Source organism: Drosophila santomea, chromosome 3R (assembly GCF_016746245.2).
Source record: "Drosophila santomea strain STO CAGO 1482 chromosome 3R, Prin_Dsan_1.1, whole genome shotgun sequence".
Classification (NCBI taxonomy): Eukaryota; Metazoa; Arthropoda; class Insecta; order Diptera; family Drosophilidae; genus Drosophila; species Drosophila santomea.
In genome coordinates, this window is record NC_053019.2 from 25080406 (window position 1) to 25097305 (window position 16900).

The 16900-nt window shown below is 46.1% G+C and overlaps 4 protein-coding genes across 9 annotated transcripts; 2 read left to right on the forward strand and 2 right to left on the reverse strand.

Annotated features, from left to right (window-relative positions):
* The first annotated feature begins 306 nt into the window (after positions 1-306).
* Positions 307-2437, forward strand: LOC120453004 (succinate-semialdehyde dehydrogenase [NADP(+)] GabD). 3 transcript variants are annotated; one of them, XM_039637511.1, is made up of 3 exons: positions 307-484; positions 547-870; positions 1073-2437. In XM_039637511.1, the coding sequence occupies exons 2-3, from the start codon at positions 577-579 to the stop codon at positions 2306-2308; spliced, it is 1530 nt and encodes a 509-aa protein (XP_039493445.1). In that variant the 5' UTR covers positions 307-484; positions 547-576; the 3' UTR covers positions 2309-2437. The 3 variants fall into 3 exon arrangements, with proteins under 3 accessions (XP_039493445.1, XP_039493444.1, XP_039493443.1); XM_039637510.1 differs by having other exon boundaries at positions 566-870; XM_039637509.1 differs by having other exon boundaries at positions 569-870.
* Positions 2438-2555: 118 nt separating this feature from the next.
* On the forward strand, positions 2556-16421 carry LOC120450841 (nuclear protein localization protein 4 homolog). 2 transcript variants are annotated; one of them, XM_039634032.2, is made up of 8 exons: positions 2556-2650; positions 3867-4100; positions 4167-4324; positions 4387-4915; positions 4978-5176; positions 5237-5397; positions 15487-15902; positions 15974-16421. In XM_039634032.2, exons 1-8 carry the CDS (start codon positions 2633-2635, stop codon positions 16131-16133), a joined length of 1875 nt encoding a protein of 624 aa, XP_039489966.1. In that variant the 5' UTR covers positions 2556-2632; the 3' UTR covers positions 16134-16421. The 2 variants fall into 2 exon arrangements, with proteins under 2 accessions (XP_039489966.1, XP_039489965.1); XM_039634031.2 differs by lacking the exon at positions 2556-2650 and adding an exon at positions 3495-3792.
* Positions 6690-9054, reverse strand: LOC120450840 (histone-lysine N-methyltransferase 2D). 3 transcript variants are annotated; one of them, XM_039634030.2, is made up of 2 exons: positions 7388-9054; positions 7156-7320 (listed from the first exon to the last, which is right to left on the reverse strand). In XM_039634030.2, exons 1-2 carry the CDS (start codon positions 8939-8941, stop codon positions 7297-7299), a joined length of 1578 nt encoding a protein of 525 aa, XP_039489964.1. In that variant the 5' UTR covers positions 8942-9054; the 3' UTR covers positions 7156-7296. The 3 variants fall into 3 exon arrangements, with proteins under 3 accessions (XP_039489961.1, XP_039489964.1, XP_039489962.1); XM_039634028.2 differs by having other exon boundaries at positions 7156-7323; positions 7388-9052; XM_039634027.2 differs by having other exon boundaries at positions 6690-9053.
* LOC120450843 (putative uncharacterized protein DDB_G0291608) lies at positions 9185-15475 on the reverse strand. Its single transcript, XM_039634034.1, has one exon. The coding sequence runs from the start codon at positions 13530-13532 to the stop codon at positions 13032-13034; it is 501 nt and encodes a 166-aa protein (XP_039489968.1). The 5' UTR covers positions 13533-15475; the 3' UTR covers positions 9185-13031.
* Positions 16422-16900: the final 479 nt, after the last annotated feature.

The window sequence follows — 16900 nt, forward strand, 5'->3', positions numbered from 1 at the left end:
GAAGGTGATTGCTGCATAACTGCAGATCGAAAGAACGAAATGAAATCGATAACAGCAGGGGAAATATTTATGGCAAATGTTTATAGCATGGCGCATATATTTTTTCATATTTAACAGCTTTGAATGTCCTTTAATGTAGCAATTATTAACATTTAATAAAAGTTTGCTATAACAGTTTCCCATCCGCTGCTAGAAAATCGGCACATAAATGTCACTAAGCTGTTTTGTTATTTAAATGGTACATTTTTCGCGCTTTGTCAGCAGTTGGCAGTTCTCAGTTGGGGAACAGCTGCTGCTGATAACGTGAAAACAAGTTGGCAGTTTCAAGGCTCTGCTGGTTCGGAGCGCATCAAATTAAAATCAATTAAATCCAATCAAAGCGCCCAATAGAAGCTATATCTACAGCTGTGGACAGCAGAGCGACTTCCCGATAACGTCACAGATAAGATAAACACCTCACACTCCCCCCACAGGTGAAAAAAAGGTGATAAAGAGAGCGGCTACAAGCCGGTCAATAATCGATTAGTAGCCAATTGTTAATTGCAGTTCATTTGTTTATTTGTAGCAGCCGGCAGAATGTGGCGACAGCTCAGCGGAGTCGCACGAACAGGAAGCAGCCTAAGCCTCTGCAGAATGCGAGGATTCTCGGCACTGGTGCAGGATAAGGCGCTGGTGGATGGCGCCTGGGTGGACTCCAGCAATGCCAAGGCGACCTTCGAGGTGCGGAATCCAGCCAATGGTGCTGTCATCGGCAAGGTGCCCAACATGACGGTGGCGGACGCCCAGAAGGCCATAGACGCCGCCAAGCAGGCGTACGAGTCCAAGGAGTGGCGATCCCTCACGGCCAAAGATCGCTCCAACCTGCTCAAGGTGAGTGCCCGGGATCATTTCTTATCAGAGGAAATCTGTGGGTCAACCATTAGCACCCATTTACTATATTATAATCCCAAAAGTTTCAAGTTCCACTTATCATAATGCATTATACTTAGAGTTCGACTGTGGGTCATTGTCACCATTTCTCCCTCCAGTCTCCAAATAACCTCTGCTGATCTTATCTAATCCCGCCTTGCAGAAGTGGCACAAGCTGATCGAGCAGCACACACAGGAGATAGCCGAGATAATGACGGCCGAGTCGGGCAAGCCGATCAACGAGTCCAAGGGAGAGGTGGCCTACGGCAACGCTTTTGTCGAGTGGTTTGCGGAGGAGGCACGTCGCATCTACGGCGAGATTGTGCCCAGCGGTTTGCCCAATCGCGAGATCATTGTGATGAAGCAGCCCATCGGAGTGGCGGCCCTCATCACGCCCTGGAACTTCCCATTGGCCATGATAACGAGGAAAGCTGGAGCCGCGTTGGCCGCAGGATGTACGGTCGTGGTGAAACCTTCAGAGGATACTCCTCTGACTGCTTTGGCGGTGGCCAAGTTGGCAGTTGATGCGGGCATTCCGAAAGGCGTGATAAATGTGGTCACCACAAACAAAGCGGCTCCCATTGGCGAACTCTTTTGCAAGAGTCCCGATGTGAGGGGCATATCCTTCACGGGCTCCACTGAAGTGGGCAAACTGCTGTTCCGCAGCTCTGCTGATGGCATCAAACGAGTTTGTCTCGAACTCGGCGGCAATGCTCCCTTTATTGTCTTCGATTCGGCAGACATTGAGAAAGCAGTGGACGGCGCCATGGCCTCAAAGTTCAGGAACTGCGGACAGACCTGCGTCTCTGCCAATAGATTCTTTGTGCAGGATGGCGTCTACGATAAGTTTGTTGGGCAGCTGAAGAAACGCGTGGAGGCTTTGAAGATCGGAGATGGTCAAGGATGCGATGTGCAAATCGGACCACTGATCAACGAAATGCAATTCAACAAAGTCAGTGGCTTCGTAGAGGACGCCAGGTCCAAGAACGCGAACATTGTCCTGGGCGGAGCGCCATTGCCCGATAAGGGATCCCTCTTCTACGCACCCACAATCATCACAGATGTGCCGCCCTCGGCTCGACTCTACACCGAGGAGGTCTTTGGTCCAGTGGTCAGCATCATTCGGTTCCGAGACGAAGAGGAGGCGGTGAAGAAGGCAAACGACACCAGGAGAGGCCTGGCCGGTTACTTCTACAGCGAGAATCTGCAGCAGGTGTTCCGGGTGGCCAAGCGACTGGAGGTGGGCATGGTCGGTGTAAACGAAGGCATCATCTCCGCTGCCGAGGCACCATTCGGTGGCGTCAAGGAGTCCGGTGTCGGACGGGAGGGCTCCAAGCACGGCATCGACGACTATGTGGACATCAAGTACATTTGCATGGGCAACCTCAAGTACGACTGAAGTCCGATGGAGGAGTCACTCCCGCTGCTTTCATACGCTGTCTTCCACTAGAATGCGATTGGTTTATTGTTGTCTAATTGTAGAATAACACGCCGCTACTTTAATAAATGTGCACAAAGTCTACCTGAAGCTGATGAATAATTCCCATTTTTTTAAAAAGCGCGCCACACTCATCGATTAGTTGGGACTTTTAGCAATCGCCCTAAATGGACAACAAACCCATCATAGAGACATCGATATCTTGGATTAATCGATTTTTCTCCACCTCTAAGCAGACTATCGCCATCCCCACAGCTGTGCGAAAGAGACAGAGACAAAATTACAATGCCAAATGACAAAATTGTAAGTAAATTGTTGATAACAAATTGAAAAGTGCATTTAAGGTGCAAACTAAACGTATGTCTTGTTGGTGCAGTGCGTGCAGTGAAAAGATTCAAGTGTTTCCCCCCATGTACCCATAAAAAAAGCCGGCAAACAAAGTTGGTTGCCCATTTCGATGGCGTTTGTTGTTGTTGCCTTATGTGTGGAAAATATATTTAAAGTGCATTTAAGCCGGCAAAAGTGCAGCATATAATGCATAATACACCCATTTGGAAACACTGGTGGAAGTGCACATCCACTGCAAGTCCCGAATTGCGGCCAAAAGTGCTGGCCGTGAAATTAAATGGTACCATGACTTGTAGATTTTCTACTGAACCAGTGCAGTCTAGGCGGAAAGTGGACAGGGGGGAGTGTGCGGGGGTTTTGTGTCCAATAAACTATCTAAAAACCAAATAAATTATTAACAATTGTTGGCTGCAGCATGCTAAGGGAGATGCATTTGAGGACATGTCTGGTCAATTAGGCCATTTCTGCTTGAAGGGGTGCTACACTCAGAGAAATGTCTCAAGCACTTTTACTTGCAAAATACATGGCGAAATATATAAAAAATATAAAGAACTGCAGATAGCAGTGAAAAACACAAAAATAATTTCAAATAAAAACTAAAGTTCATTTTACATTCTTTTGCAAGTGCATGTAAATAATGGGATAAAAAAGCTGTTTTCTTTTTTATTTAGATCCCACACAATAACAGATCCTAATAGTACATATATGTACATGCATAGGTTCTCTTTTAACTATGCACTCATTTTGGCAACGAATTGCATTTCCTTTTAATTGCGATGCCAGCTAAATTTTCGCAGTCAAGTTCGCGCCTTCATGACGTACAGTTCGAAACACTAAGCAAAAAGCCCTACAGGCTTTGGTAGCTCATAGCTACACTTGACAACCCCCCTCATCCAGTCTACCAGCACCCACCACCGCCCACTCAAGCGCCCACCCAACCGCCCACCCAAAGACCCCTCCACACACAAAAAAAAGAAGAAAGAAAAGTCCATAAAATGGCCTGTGCACCACTGCTGCTCGAGCAATTCATCTACAAGAAGCGCAATTTCGCCTACGCCTTTGTGCGCCATCGTCTGTTTGTGTTATGCAAACAATCGGTTGGACCAGAAATTGCCAGCATTCACCAGGCCCAATACTAATTGCAAACTGATATCCATTCTGTGCATTCCAGTTGATACGCGTTCAGTCGGCGGAGGGCATCAAACGCATCGAGATCTCGCCCAAGTCGAATCTGAAGCATCTGTACGACAGCGTTCAGAATGCCCTCAAGGTGGATGGCTTTGGTCTCTTCAAGGAGCGCAACTTCCTCACAGAGCTGCAGGCCAGTGGCACCCAGCTGGTGGGCACTTCCTTGAAGCATGGCGACATGGTCTTCTTAAAACAGATGGCTGGCACATCATCGCGCGTAAGTTGATCATACATCATAGCAGATCGATCGGGGACTTAACTGCATAATTTAACTCTTTTTCAGCGCACTAGCACCACTGTTCTGGACAGCCAGGCGTTCAAGACCAGCACCGTTAGCAATCCGAACAGCGCTCGTCCATCCATCAACGTGGTCGAAGATGACGTGGACCAGGCTCTGAGCAAAGCTGATGGCACCATTAAGCGCGAACGTGATAGCAAGCTGTAGGCTTTGATTATAGTATTCAGTGTATCATTTAACTCATCAAGCAATATCATCTTTGTAGGTGCCACCACAATGCCAACGGCCGTTGCGTGCACTGCTCCGCACTGGAGCCCTATGATGAGTCCTATCTGAAGGAGCACAATATCAAGCACTTGTCCTTCCACTCGTACATACGCAAGCAGACATCCGGCATGGATCAGGGAAAGTACTTTGTCTTCGACGATATCAACTGTCGCATCAAGCCGGGATGTCGCGAGCATCCACCATGGCCCAAGGGCATCTGCTCCAAGTGCCAGCCGTCGGCCATTACGCTGAATCGTCAGACATATCGTCACGTGGACAACGTCATGTTCGAGAACACCAAGATCGTGGAGCGCTTCCTCAACTACTGGCGCACCACAGGACACCAGCGCATGGGATATCTGTATGGCACGTACGAGCAGCACACTGATGTTCCGTTGGGCATCAGGGCCAAGGTGGCTGCCATTTACGAGCCGCCACAAGAGTCTACCAGGGATTCGATCAACATCCAGCCGGATGAGTTCGCCGACGATGTGGATGCCGTGGCCAGTGCGCTAGGACTGAAGAAGGTTAGTTAAAACTATTATGCGAGTTATGTTGTTTGATTGTTGACATTTGTTTGTTTCATTAGATTGGTTGGATTTTCACTGATCTCATCACGGAGGATGCGAGCATTGGCACTGTCAAACAGATCCGTGGCATCGAGTCGCACTTTATTACGGCCCAGGAGTGCATCACAGCCGGCGAGCTGCAGAATCGCCATCCCAATCCGTGTAAATATGCCTCCAATGGCGTCTTTGGCTCAAAGTTTGTCACCATTTGTGTAACAGGTAAGATTCACATTGATTCCGCTTAATGATTTAGTACCAAAACGGTTTTGAACATTTCAGGAGACAAAACCAAACAAGTGCACATGGAAGGCTATGCGGTCTCGGCTCAGTGCATGGCTCTGGTGCGAGATAATTGTCTGATACCCACTAAGGATGCGCCCGAGCTGGGCTACGTGCGTGAATCCACGGACAAGCAGTATGTTCCAGACGTCTTCTATAAGGTAAGTTTTGTCACTCCTCCTTTAAACAAGTTGATGAGTTTAAAAATCGCAGATAGGATGAGAAAGCTTGTCCGTATATCCCACAAACAAGTAAACTCAGTTAGTGGGCAACCTTTATTGAATTACGTTCACACATTTACACAAACAACTTCCATATTTAGACATCGATTCGAATGCGATATAATTTTTTTTTAGTTGGATACATGCAAAGAATATCTGGGTTTCACGAGCAACGCCAACTCAAACATTTCGACATCAAGAGGCTTACATTATCTTGAATTACTTTGATTTATTTATGCAATAACTTCATTATATTCCTTTATCCTTCTCGTTTTGTACTTCTCATCATTGCTCTGGGTACGCCTTCAAAATTTCATAATATTTATCGTATACCTAGGACATTCATAAACGATGCTATTATTCAATGCATATTCCATTGTTAAAGTAACAACTTTCTGAGCAGCTGCCAGCCAATCACAATTTTCCTCTTATTCTTTTTACTTGGCGCCTATGTGCCAAACTCTTTCGTTCTATCTAATGGTTATTTGTGATACGAATTTGCATTGTTTTGGAAAATATAAGATTTCGATTTCAATTCGCTAAACCTAAAACCTAAAACATAAACTTTTCGCCTGAAGTCATTAGGGTTTTTCTAAATTCCTAAACATAATTTAAACTATAATGTGGCAATTTTCTATAGTTTACAGATTTCGTATAACTTAGTTCGATTTGTTCTTAATTCGATTCCATGCCTTCCTTTACTTCGCTAAGGTGCTATTATTACTTGATTCCCTTATTTTATGGATGGCTACTCTTGGCGTTCACTGTTTCTTCCATCACAAACATAGCCTCAGTTATGATCACATCAAATGCATATGTAGACACCAAAAACTAGCTCGTTTTTTTGACTTAAAGCTAGTAGATTTATTTCGTATATTATTAACTGAATTGACCGCAATTACATGTCAGCTGTGTATTGGGATTTCACCTTTTTCTTGGTTTCAAATTTAAGTTTTTATTGTAGCTAATTTACTATCTCCAGGTAACATCGTAGCGCTTCAACGCACATTTAGTGTCGTTTTCTTATGGCTAAACTTAATTTAAATATGCAAGGTCTGTTACAATTTCCACCTTGTCCATGAATCTGAAATGTTTATAGATCATTGATAGTCTTGTTTTTGTTTTATTTAAAATAGCATCCAAAACGTTTGTTTGAGTTGTAAATTGTTTATAAAAATTCTTTCTGTTTTAAAAAATTGGCTTCGGTTGCGTACTTCAACTGTCTGTTGTCGTTTGATCGTTTAAAGTAGTGCGTTTATTTCTACAAAATTCGTACCAAGATTTGCATACCAAGAATTATGTATATAGATAGATATAGATATCGGGTGGAGTTGTACATTCGAAGTGTGTAGGAGCTTTTGGTTTAGATCTGTTGGATCAGTCGGACTTGTTATCGGTTTAAATGGTACTCGCCACAATTCCGGATGCTGCTCCTCAGAGCCGGTCGTCCCAAGGCATTGCCACTGGCCGCAATCCGGTCCACCAGCTCAATGCCCTGCACAATGTAACCGAAAATGGCGGTGAAGGAACGCATCTCGTTGAGCACCAAGCGGAACTGGCTGCCCACGAATCCACTTCTATCCTGTCGCCGCTGACCCCGGCGCATGCCAACTGTTCCCCGATGTGCCGGCAAACCGGTGTCATCTGGCAAAAAGTATCTGCTCTCGAAGGCCGAGTGTCCACCGCGTCCGCTCTGCGACTCAAAGTCGCCGGTGATGATGCTCTCGCCACCCCAGGCCTGGAAGACGGCGCAGCCTCGATAGCCGTAGCCCCGCTCGTGCCGCACCAGCGCCCCAAAGTTGTCCGCCATCCGGGGAGCGGCATCCGATCTCACCTCGATTAGTACCCGGCCGGCCAGTTCTCCTGCTATTTCCATGTCCAGAAAGTAGATGGGGTAACAGTGAACGGTGGGCTGGCGCACAATGCTTACCGAGGAGGAACTGGTACCGCCATCCTGCTGATGCTGCTCCTGCACCGGTTGACCCATTAGCGGCGACTGCACTTGGTCCACTGCGTTGATAAAGATCGCTTCTGCCTGGTACATTGTGTACGCCAGCTGCTGCTGCTGCTGGTGCTGCTGCTGCTGCTGCTGCTGCTGCATTTGCTGCTGCACTTGTTGCGGCTGCTGTAGATCCGCTTGCCACTGGAGCACCAGTTCACGAAGTCCATGGTCCAAGTCCGGAGCAATCATATTGCTTTGGCTGTTGCTACTGCTGCTGCTGCTGCCCGGCGACGAGGAGGATTCGGGAGAGCCATCATACGGAGGACGACTGAGCGCTTGATCATGTACCTGTTCGATCTGCTGCATATAATCCCTGACCTCCGCCTCCCGCAGGCGATGATTGAAATGCGGCGGGACCACAGCTCGTCGGGATTGCGGCAGTAAGTCCGGCTCCGGTCTCTGGTTGCAGGTGCGTGGTGGTGTCATTTCGCGCTGCACCTCGCACCAGTAGGCGAACACACAGTAGTTGGTGAGGATGAGCGCCTGCGGTGGTTCCACATTGGCCGGAATAGCGCCAGGACGCGGATGACTGCGTAGCCGCGCGATCCTATTGTTTAGTGTCTCGAAGTCCAGCACCTGCATGCCGTTCTCCTGGACAGCGGCACGCATTCGACACTGGAAGTGCACCTCGCCCAACTGGCGCTCGTATTGCCGCCGCTGTTTGGCCAAATGGGCGAGCAACTGCAGCATTTCAGCACCACTCAAATTCACGGCTCGACTCAGATCCCGCTCGGCGCGTCGATGCCAGCCCATCATCGTGGCGGCCACCATGCTGGGATGGTGCTCCAGCAGCACACGCTTCACATGCAACTGGACGTAGTAGCAGGCCTCGCACAGCTCGCGTAGTAGTTCCATTTCGCGGGTGGCCAACTCGGTGGCATGCACGGCTGTGCCCTTGATCTTTGCCATCTCGGAGTTGAGCAGATGGCGTATGAGGTCATGGTAATCCACTTGACGCACCAAGATGTGATCCTGGTGCAGCGGAACATCCGAGCAGGCGCGGCACAACAGACGCTGGCAAGTGTGACACCACGTGGAGTTCGGCATGGCATGGATGAAGCAGTGCTCCACGCTGGTGGCCAAAAAGCTGTCCACGCTGATCTCTTCCAGCCAGTTCTTCGCTGCAGCATTGGGCACATCGTCACTGGAAATTTCAATAGTGCTGCTGTTGCTGCTCTTCTTGTCCGAGAAATCCAGCATGGCTCTGCCGAGCATCAAAGCTGGCAGCTCACGTAGCAGATACATGATGGCCATGGATTCCGGCAGCTTCTGGCCATGCAGCTGGGTGCGATAGCCGCACAGATAGCAGATGCACTCGGATGAATTGCGATCGGTGTTCCTGTACACGCACTCCTCGCAGAAGCTGTGCTGGCAGACGAGCTCCTGGGGCAGCAGGCCGGTGGCCAGGTCATAGGGACGATGACAGAGGCCGCAACTCAGCAGCGTTTTCAGCTCCTTTGGCACCTGGATGGACTTCTCCATTTTTGTCAGTACTGAAAAGTATAAAATTTGAACACAAATATGTAGAAATTGAACTGTTTGTTCGGTGTTTTCTACTTCTAAGCTACTAATGTGTACGACAGTGCAAAACCATTGACAATTTCCTAGTTTACTCTGATCATTTGGTTGGCACGAAAATCTGTTCTACAAATTAGGCAACCATTCGAGTTTAATTTGCGGTTCTACACAAATCAGCAACAGACGTCGTTAACTTTGTTTGCACTTAACTTGAGCATCTTGGGCGCCATAAATAAATACGCCAACTAAACGCAATTGAAAAGTTCCAGTTTTGCCAAATAAATAAATATGACCTTTTCACCTACTCTCGTTAAAAGTTGAAAGAGACTTTAAATTATTATTGGATTTGGCAGTCTCATCATTGCGTCATTGCGTTTTTTGTCGAATACATCTTACTGAATTCCCTGCTTTGATTCTTGATTTTTAATCCGCAAAAAAACTTTGTAAATTTTCAAATTGTTTATACTTTGCTGTTTGAGATTAACCCTCCCTACTCAGAAAAAAAAACGAAATCAAAGTTGTTAGTAAGACTGGGCCTAATTCTTTGGGCGACCCCTTGAGAAAGTTTTTGCCGTGTGGCAGCTATTGGGACTTTGTTCTAAGCTGTGTAATCAAACTTTCTTTGGCGTAGGACTTCCAACAGTGGAAACCCCAATTTAATAAGTAACAAGCGGTTCGGGCTCCCAGCATTTTGGCCCTAGCAACCCACAAAATTCTGGCCATTGGCCAGTGGAAATAGCATTTGGATAAAGTGTTGCCCTAAGGCCAAAACTTTGCTCTATTTATGTGCAGTATTTTGGCTTCAACTAGGCCAAACAAATTAATTAATATTCAAAAGAGATAATTGCGACTGCTGCTTAGCCAGATTTTGTGCAAATCACTGGTTTGATTGAGTCCGTTGAGGCAATTTTATTAATCGCTTGGAAACAGAGTAGAAAAAGCTTTGCATTAAAATTAACATATGCAAGAAGTATGTATGTGAGCAAATTACTTTAACTGCGCATCATGTATTATGAAAAATGTGAGCCTATTAATATGAAGGGAGTAAAAAATCACATGTTGAATTAGCGCCCTTTTTTCTGTTGTCCGGCAATTTGTCCTGTCCGGCAGCTAAAACAAACAGAAACCAACTGGCAAACATTGTTGAAAAATGAGTTGTGAAGTGACCTTCTGTGTTATTTGTTTCCTCATTTGCAGTGCCACCTGCCCAAGGTGAAGGCTTCAAAGCGTTTTGCTTTTCTTGTCCATCTGGAATTCTATTTTCTTCCATGCCATTGGACAGCCAGGAACACGTTTCTGGCATTCTTTACGCTTATTTTGCTTTCTGTTTATTATTCACTCTTGGTCGTATGTTTGCCTTTCACTTTTCACTCCACTCTCTCCCGCCCTTTACTTTCGCCCTTTCTCCGAAATTATGCAAATTCCTTAAGCTGCCTGCGAATTCAGCTACAGCTCCAATTACAGGCGCAACTTCCTTTTGCATCGACAAATAAAACATTGCCTACTTTTTGGGGTCGTCTGTCTTTTTTACTTTTTTTGTCGAACATTTTCGCCGTCGCAGCGAATTTTGAAAGGGAAAAAGCAAATTGCTTGGCAGACTGTCGCATAAATTCATATCTTGCTGGTGTGCTGTGTGTTTAGAATAAAAATGCAAAAAAGTGCGCAAATTCGTTTCGGTAATTGTTAACTGTAGCGAAAATGATGTGGAAGTTGAAAATTTGGTGTAAAATGCTTTGCGCTGTATTCATGACAATTGTTCATGAGACATTTGTGTGTTGTCTTTTGTTTTTAAATAGGGGAAAGTAAAGCCACTGGCAGCCGGTGGAAGACAATGACAGATTTCAGTCCACAACAAATTAACGGCCCCACGTCCATTATTCAGGCTTAACTCACATTTAGCCACATTTAGTAACATTTAGCCACGTTTAGATGGGTGTAAACCCACCAACCCGCAGTCGACACCTTGGATGAACTAATTAGAGTAGCAGTGCGTTTGACATATTTTGATCCTAAATTTTATTTGTGGGGCTTAATTCAGCAAAAACAGCTGTAATTGTCCCTTTATTCTTCCATTATTGTCTTCGTTTGTGTAAGCCTGGCTTAATTGGTTAACTTTTACGCAAACCTATTGGCTATCAAGTGTCATTGGTGGGAAATATCATTTAAGTTTCCGATTCAGTGCACTTATATTGGTCGAAAAAACTATAGTTTATTATGCAGCATTTAAATAGTTATTTATAAAACTTTCGTGGGCGCCCTAACTTGGTATATTTGTTAACTCTTTAGCTCTGAAAGCAATCCGCTTTATTTATTAAAATTGCCAGCCTGTGACCGCATTAATTTATAAAGAGTTCCATGTTTGTCGGGTTGTTTGCCTTGGGGATTTCGCCGAAATTGTCATTTGTCTGAGATGAAATAAATGTACGTGGGAATACACCTATGTGTGCCACTTGTTGAGGCCTCCCTCGCTTAGCATACGCAATTCCCCAACGAAATTAAAACTTCTCCATGGCACATAAAACACCAGCTTTGTGTTTAATGCAACAGTAGTCACAGTTGGCTTAATTCATTCACAGCGAATTGAAATGCCTTGGTCACAGTTTTGCCCTTTGATGGAATTCCGGGAAAATCATTGGCAGCGAATCTTATGTTTCGCAATGAACTAAATAACCGAGAATTTTCCATTCCACTGTCGGTTGAATCAATTTGCCAACTGCGTCAGCGAATTCGGGCCAAGCATTCGGCTTAAAATCATAAAAAGTGGCGAAGGCAAATCTGCGAATCGATAAGCAATTTGCGGCCTGGTTCGCCTCCATTTGGCCCACTTCCTCTTCTCCTTGGGCTCATTGTCAGTGCCGCTGGGCGTTGGTCTGACCCATTGGATATTGGACATTGGACATTGGACTTTGGCCTGGCTTTTCGCTTTTATGCCGGGCAATAAAAATTTATTGCGTGCCTGTGTGTCACCTTCGATGTGGTGCAGGATGGTTGGTGGCAGGAGGAGGAGTACTCTATTCCTGGACGAACTAAACCGCACATTTCCCTTTGCTAATTGCCATAAGCGGACTTGGGCCAGGACGATAATTGGTTTCTCCACTTTAATGGCGGCTTCAAACGTGCTGAGAATATCCACAGCCATATGGTAAAGTGTGCAATTCATATTTGCAGGCAAGTGGCACTGCGATTACTGGACTCTAGTTAAACAACAGACAACGCTTCCCATCGACTCAATGCCAAGTTTTTACCTTCCTCGGCTTCCTATAAATTCCTAATGCACTTCAACTTTGAGCGGGCTTAGGTTACTTTTCTTGCAGCGCAATTCAAAGAACCAATTATAATGCTGTTAAGAGCAAAAGTTTTCTAAAAGCCGAATGAAGCGAAAATCAAAAGGGCAAGCAAATTGCTTTCCCAAAGTTCGCTTAAAGTTGAAAAGAAGCTAGAAAAAGTTACTATTTATCCAAAGGTGCAACTCAACTAGTAAACCAAGTACCTCTCCAAAAGTAATGAAGAATTTATAGGCAAATATGTAACATGCGAGGGTTGCGAGCAGAGTTGACAAATAATTATCATACTTTGGCCGGAAATCGTCCTTTTTTGATTGATGGCCTCTGCCCCGCCGGCCAAAAAGCCTTTCTGGCCAACTTCAATCATGCAAATTAACCTTCGGCATGTCAAATCATGTGCTAATCAAAGCCAAACTTTGATGGATGCGAAATGGAATGTGGCGAATATCTGACAAATGTGTGAGACTGAAGGTCTGCTTCCGCTGAGATATGATAATAAGCTTACCATAGAAAGTATGTTTTATTCCTTAAAACTGGCGCACATTACATGTATTCAATGTTACTTTGCTTCTCTTAAATATGCACAGGAACTTGTACGTTCTTACTTGTTATTTGAGTGCCTTTTGCTTTGTTTGGTTTTAGTTTTGCAATGTTTCTACCTTGAAAATGCATCAAAAAATATGTCATATCAGTTTCGATTTGTTCTTGGGTTTTTCAGTTGTTTGGTTGTTATTCTTTTGTCATTTGTACACTGGCACGTGAACCAACTCCTACTTTTGGGTGCACTTGCAGGAGGTGAACGCTTTGAATATTTTACTCTCACTCTTGGGACTGATTTTCTTTTTGATGTTCGCTGTCTGAAGCTTGGTCTTTTGCCCCACCGCCCGTCTGTTGTCCTCCCTACTCGGTTGCACTTCCTGCTGGGATGCGTTCTCCTGTTGCTGCTGCTGCTGCAGTTGCTGCTGCTGTTGTTGCTGCAGCTCCTGTTGCTGCTGCTCCTGTTGCTGATGCTCCTGTTGCTGTTGCTGCTGCTGCTCGTGCTGCTGCTGATGCTGCTGCTGTATCTGTTGCTGGTGCTGCTGCAGTAGCTGTTGCTGTTGCAGGCGCGACTTGAATGCTGCATTGCTAAGCTGCCAGCTGCTGGCGGATGCTCGCAGTGGCGATGGCTTCGTGTGCTGCTGCTGGTAGCTGGGCGCCGCACTGGCCAATCCCGCCGAGCTCTCGGCGCTGTTGGAGGAGAGTGTGGAGGAGGCTACCGCCGTCCAGAACATGGTGTGTTAGCTGGCTAATGGGTCTACGCATCGGATGGGGCTGCTCCTTCTGGCCAGGCATGTTAGCCAACACTGGGTTAAAACTACATGGGTATATTCGGAACACAAATAACCGAGAATGAAACGCGTGCCGTTTGGACTCGAAGCTCGAAGCTGGGCTCGTCCTGCCCCTTTCGCGATTTGTTGGCAAATGCAGCCTGGACTCGCCAGGACGTGGCTTTTATATCGCTCCGAGAGAGAGAGAGATAAAGAGAGAGAGAGCTTGCAAAGCTTCGATGTCCTGGCTGCGACTCACTCTTTTTTCGCTGCCTTTGGCTCTTCCAATGTCAATGTCAAGCTGTTTTTCCTCTCGTTTAAGCGTCTTTTTCCTGCTCCACAGGACATGCAAATATTTTCGCATACCATCTTCTGTTCCTTCCTACTACTCCAACATTGTTACACAAGAATCAGCATATGCCTGCTCTTAAATGGAAAAGTGACCTATATACATGTAGTAGAATATTTAAACACAACCACTATCTTAACAATAATATTGCAGTATTTGTTTTATGTTTAAAGCGCTCGTGTAAGTTACCATTTGGTTTCCAATTTGCATATATTGAGTGCATATATTGAGCGCACTTTAAAGTCAAATCGTGTGTGTGTCCTTTGTTGGCATTTCGCACAATTGATAAATAGATTTGTAATTGTTCGTGTGACATTCAACAAACAATCTGATGACAAACTGCAGTGGCTCTGGCTTGCAGGTCGAGTAATTTTGCATTGTGCCAAAGGGCAATCTGAATTCAACCCACATGCAATTATCCTGCCTCCGGCTTGTTAATTGACAAAAGATTGACAAGCATGCCGTAGTATTTGTGCTGCAGTATTTGAGTATTTGTGGAAAGAGGCACTTGGCTGGCTGTAGACCAACTTTAGCTGCAAACTTAATTTGCCACCGCTGCTGACGGAAATTCACTCGTAATGCAACACATTTTGAGTGGCTCTGAAAGTTTAACATCGTTAAAGCGGCCAAAGGACCTCGTCCAACATCCTGCTCAACCTCTATTATGTACGTTCATTGATTTTGTTTGTCCAGCTTCTGCTCCATCACACATTCCGCCACCCGACGTTCGCCACCTGCCACCTGCGATAGGTGTGCACTTTCTGGATGCCGGAGCTAATTAACTTATGCATGTCCTGGATGTGCGAGAGCTATGTCCTTCCAATTGGATGCACTGCTGCTGGGTGGGAAGGAATTGTTGTCATGATGACGCCTCTGCGCGTGAAACGCACCCACGACATGCATAGCCACCCAACCTAATTGCGTTTGTCGCGGAACTAAAGCCATGAAGCCAGTGGGGGCGTGGTACGTGCACCGCCTTTATTCCCGAAATCCGGAGTCCCTTTTTCGATTTTATCATGATTTTTTCGCTACAAAGAAGGATTTCCTCATCAGCCACTCATGCATTTTGTTGAATGTCGACATTCGTTTGCCAATTAAAATCGAAATCGAAATAAACCATGTATGTATAAACCCGTGACCTTTTTCGCAGTCAGGGGAATCCCGGAACGAGTTTCCACTTTCGCAGCATACTTTCAGGGATGCAGAGGCTTGTGCTGGCTTTGCGGGCTCAGTGGAAGCCATGTCGTCTCACGTCTTCACTGGCGCCCCTCTGCGTCCAAGACCAAAGACCAAAGACGAGCACCGTACCGCCGGCCTTGATGGCTGTGGGCAAGGTCATTGCCGAGCTAACAGGTTGCTCGCCAGCGAGCTTTTATACCAAGAGAGAGTATAGAACAGAAGTCGGGGGTACAAGAAGCAGAGAGGAGCATGTCAGACGTCAGCAAACGGTTTTTGTCTTGCTTTGTGGCCCATATCTAATGTAGGTCACTGGGCCAAGTCTAACTAGGCTAATCTTGGTAAAACCCAATTTCTAACCTTCTGCCGTTCCCCTTGATTTCTCGCCACCAGGAGAAGGATCAGTACGGCAACGAGGTGCAGCGGCTGGCTCGCCCACTGCCCGTGGAGTATCTGCTGGTGGACGTGCCCGCATCCACACCGCTGCAACCCATTTACACCTTCACCGAGTACGACAAGCGCCAGCCATTCCCCATCGAGAACCGCTACATTGATGGCCACCTGCAGGATTTCAATGCGCTCAGCTGCTATCTGTCCGCTTGGGGCGATGAGGAGTTCCTGGAGGCCATCTCCGACTTCCACCTGCTGGTCTACCTGTACAAGATGGACATGCTTCCGCTGCGACAGCACATGGGTCCGCTGCTGGAGGCGGTGCGCACCAAGAATCCTAACCAGGCCGCCCAGTTCAAGGTCGTCGATGTGTGGAAGCTGCTCGAGTCGCTTATCCAGGCCAGTTCCGGCGGCAGTGGGTGAGTTTTCTTTCAACCAAAAGCATTATCTCACCGAGAAATGTTTCTAATTGATTATTAATCCTTTGCAGTGGGACCACCAGCTATCCCAGTGGCGGGGCTTCGGCCAGTGCCGGAGCCGCTGGATCGGAGGCGATGGACCTGGACGCCAACACCTGGACGTGCAACCACTGCACCTTCATCAATCGCGGCGAGCTCACATCCTGCGAGATCTGCTCGCTACCCAGATAAGAATCGCAGACACGAAAATTCCACAATTTGCAGCCTAGATGAACCATTCGAAATTCCGGTGTAAAACAAACTAAAGATTCAATCATACTTACTTAGAGCAGCGGCTGGCAGGCAGACAGGCAGACAGGCGTGTCCTGCGAACACACGTACACATGCACACTTAGAGGCGGTTCGTGCGAATGTCGCGCATTCTCTATATGTAATCCTTGTGTAAGAATTTTATAAAATAAAACGAAATGATGGAAGGAAAATTTAATTTATTTTTAAATAAATTTCAATTGTTGTGCACATGTTCATGTTCTATGATTTTAATTTTATTATCCTCTTCTGGTGGCGAAGGATTTTGTTGCAGAAAACTCTGTGGGTCAAATGATTGCAAGACTTCCATCAATGGCATCCCTTTCCCTGGAAAGAAAACAAAACATTTTTGTATTTAATATCAAATATTTCTAGGCTTGAATGATTATTTTAAGCAGAAAATCGGTTCTTTCATAATACGAAGTTTAGGGGGTTTTTATACCCGTTACTCGTAGAGTAAAAGGGTATACTAGATTCGTTGAAAAGTATGTAACAGGCAGAAGGAAGCGTTTCCGACCATATAAAGTATATATATTTTTGATCAGGATCAACAGCCGAGTCGATCTGGCCATGTCCGTCTGTCCGTCCGTCTGTCCGTCCGTCTGTCCGTCTGTCTGTCCGTATGAACGTCGAGATCTCAGGAACTACAAAAGCTAAAAAGTTGAGATTAAGCATACAGACTCCAGAGA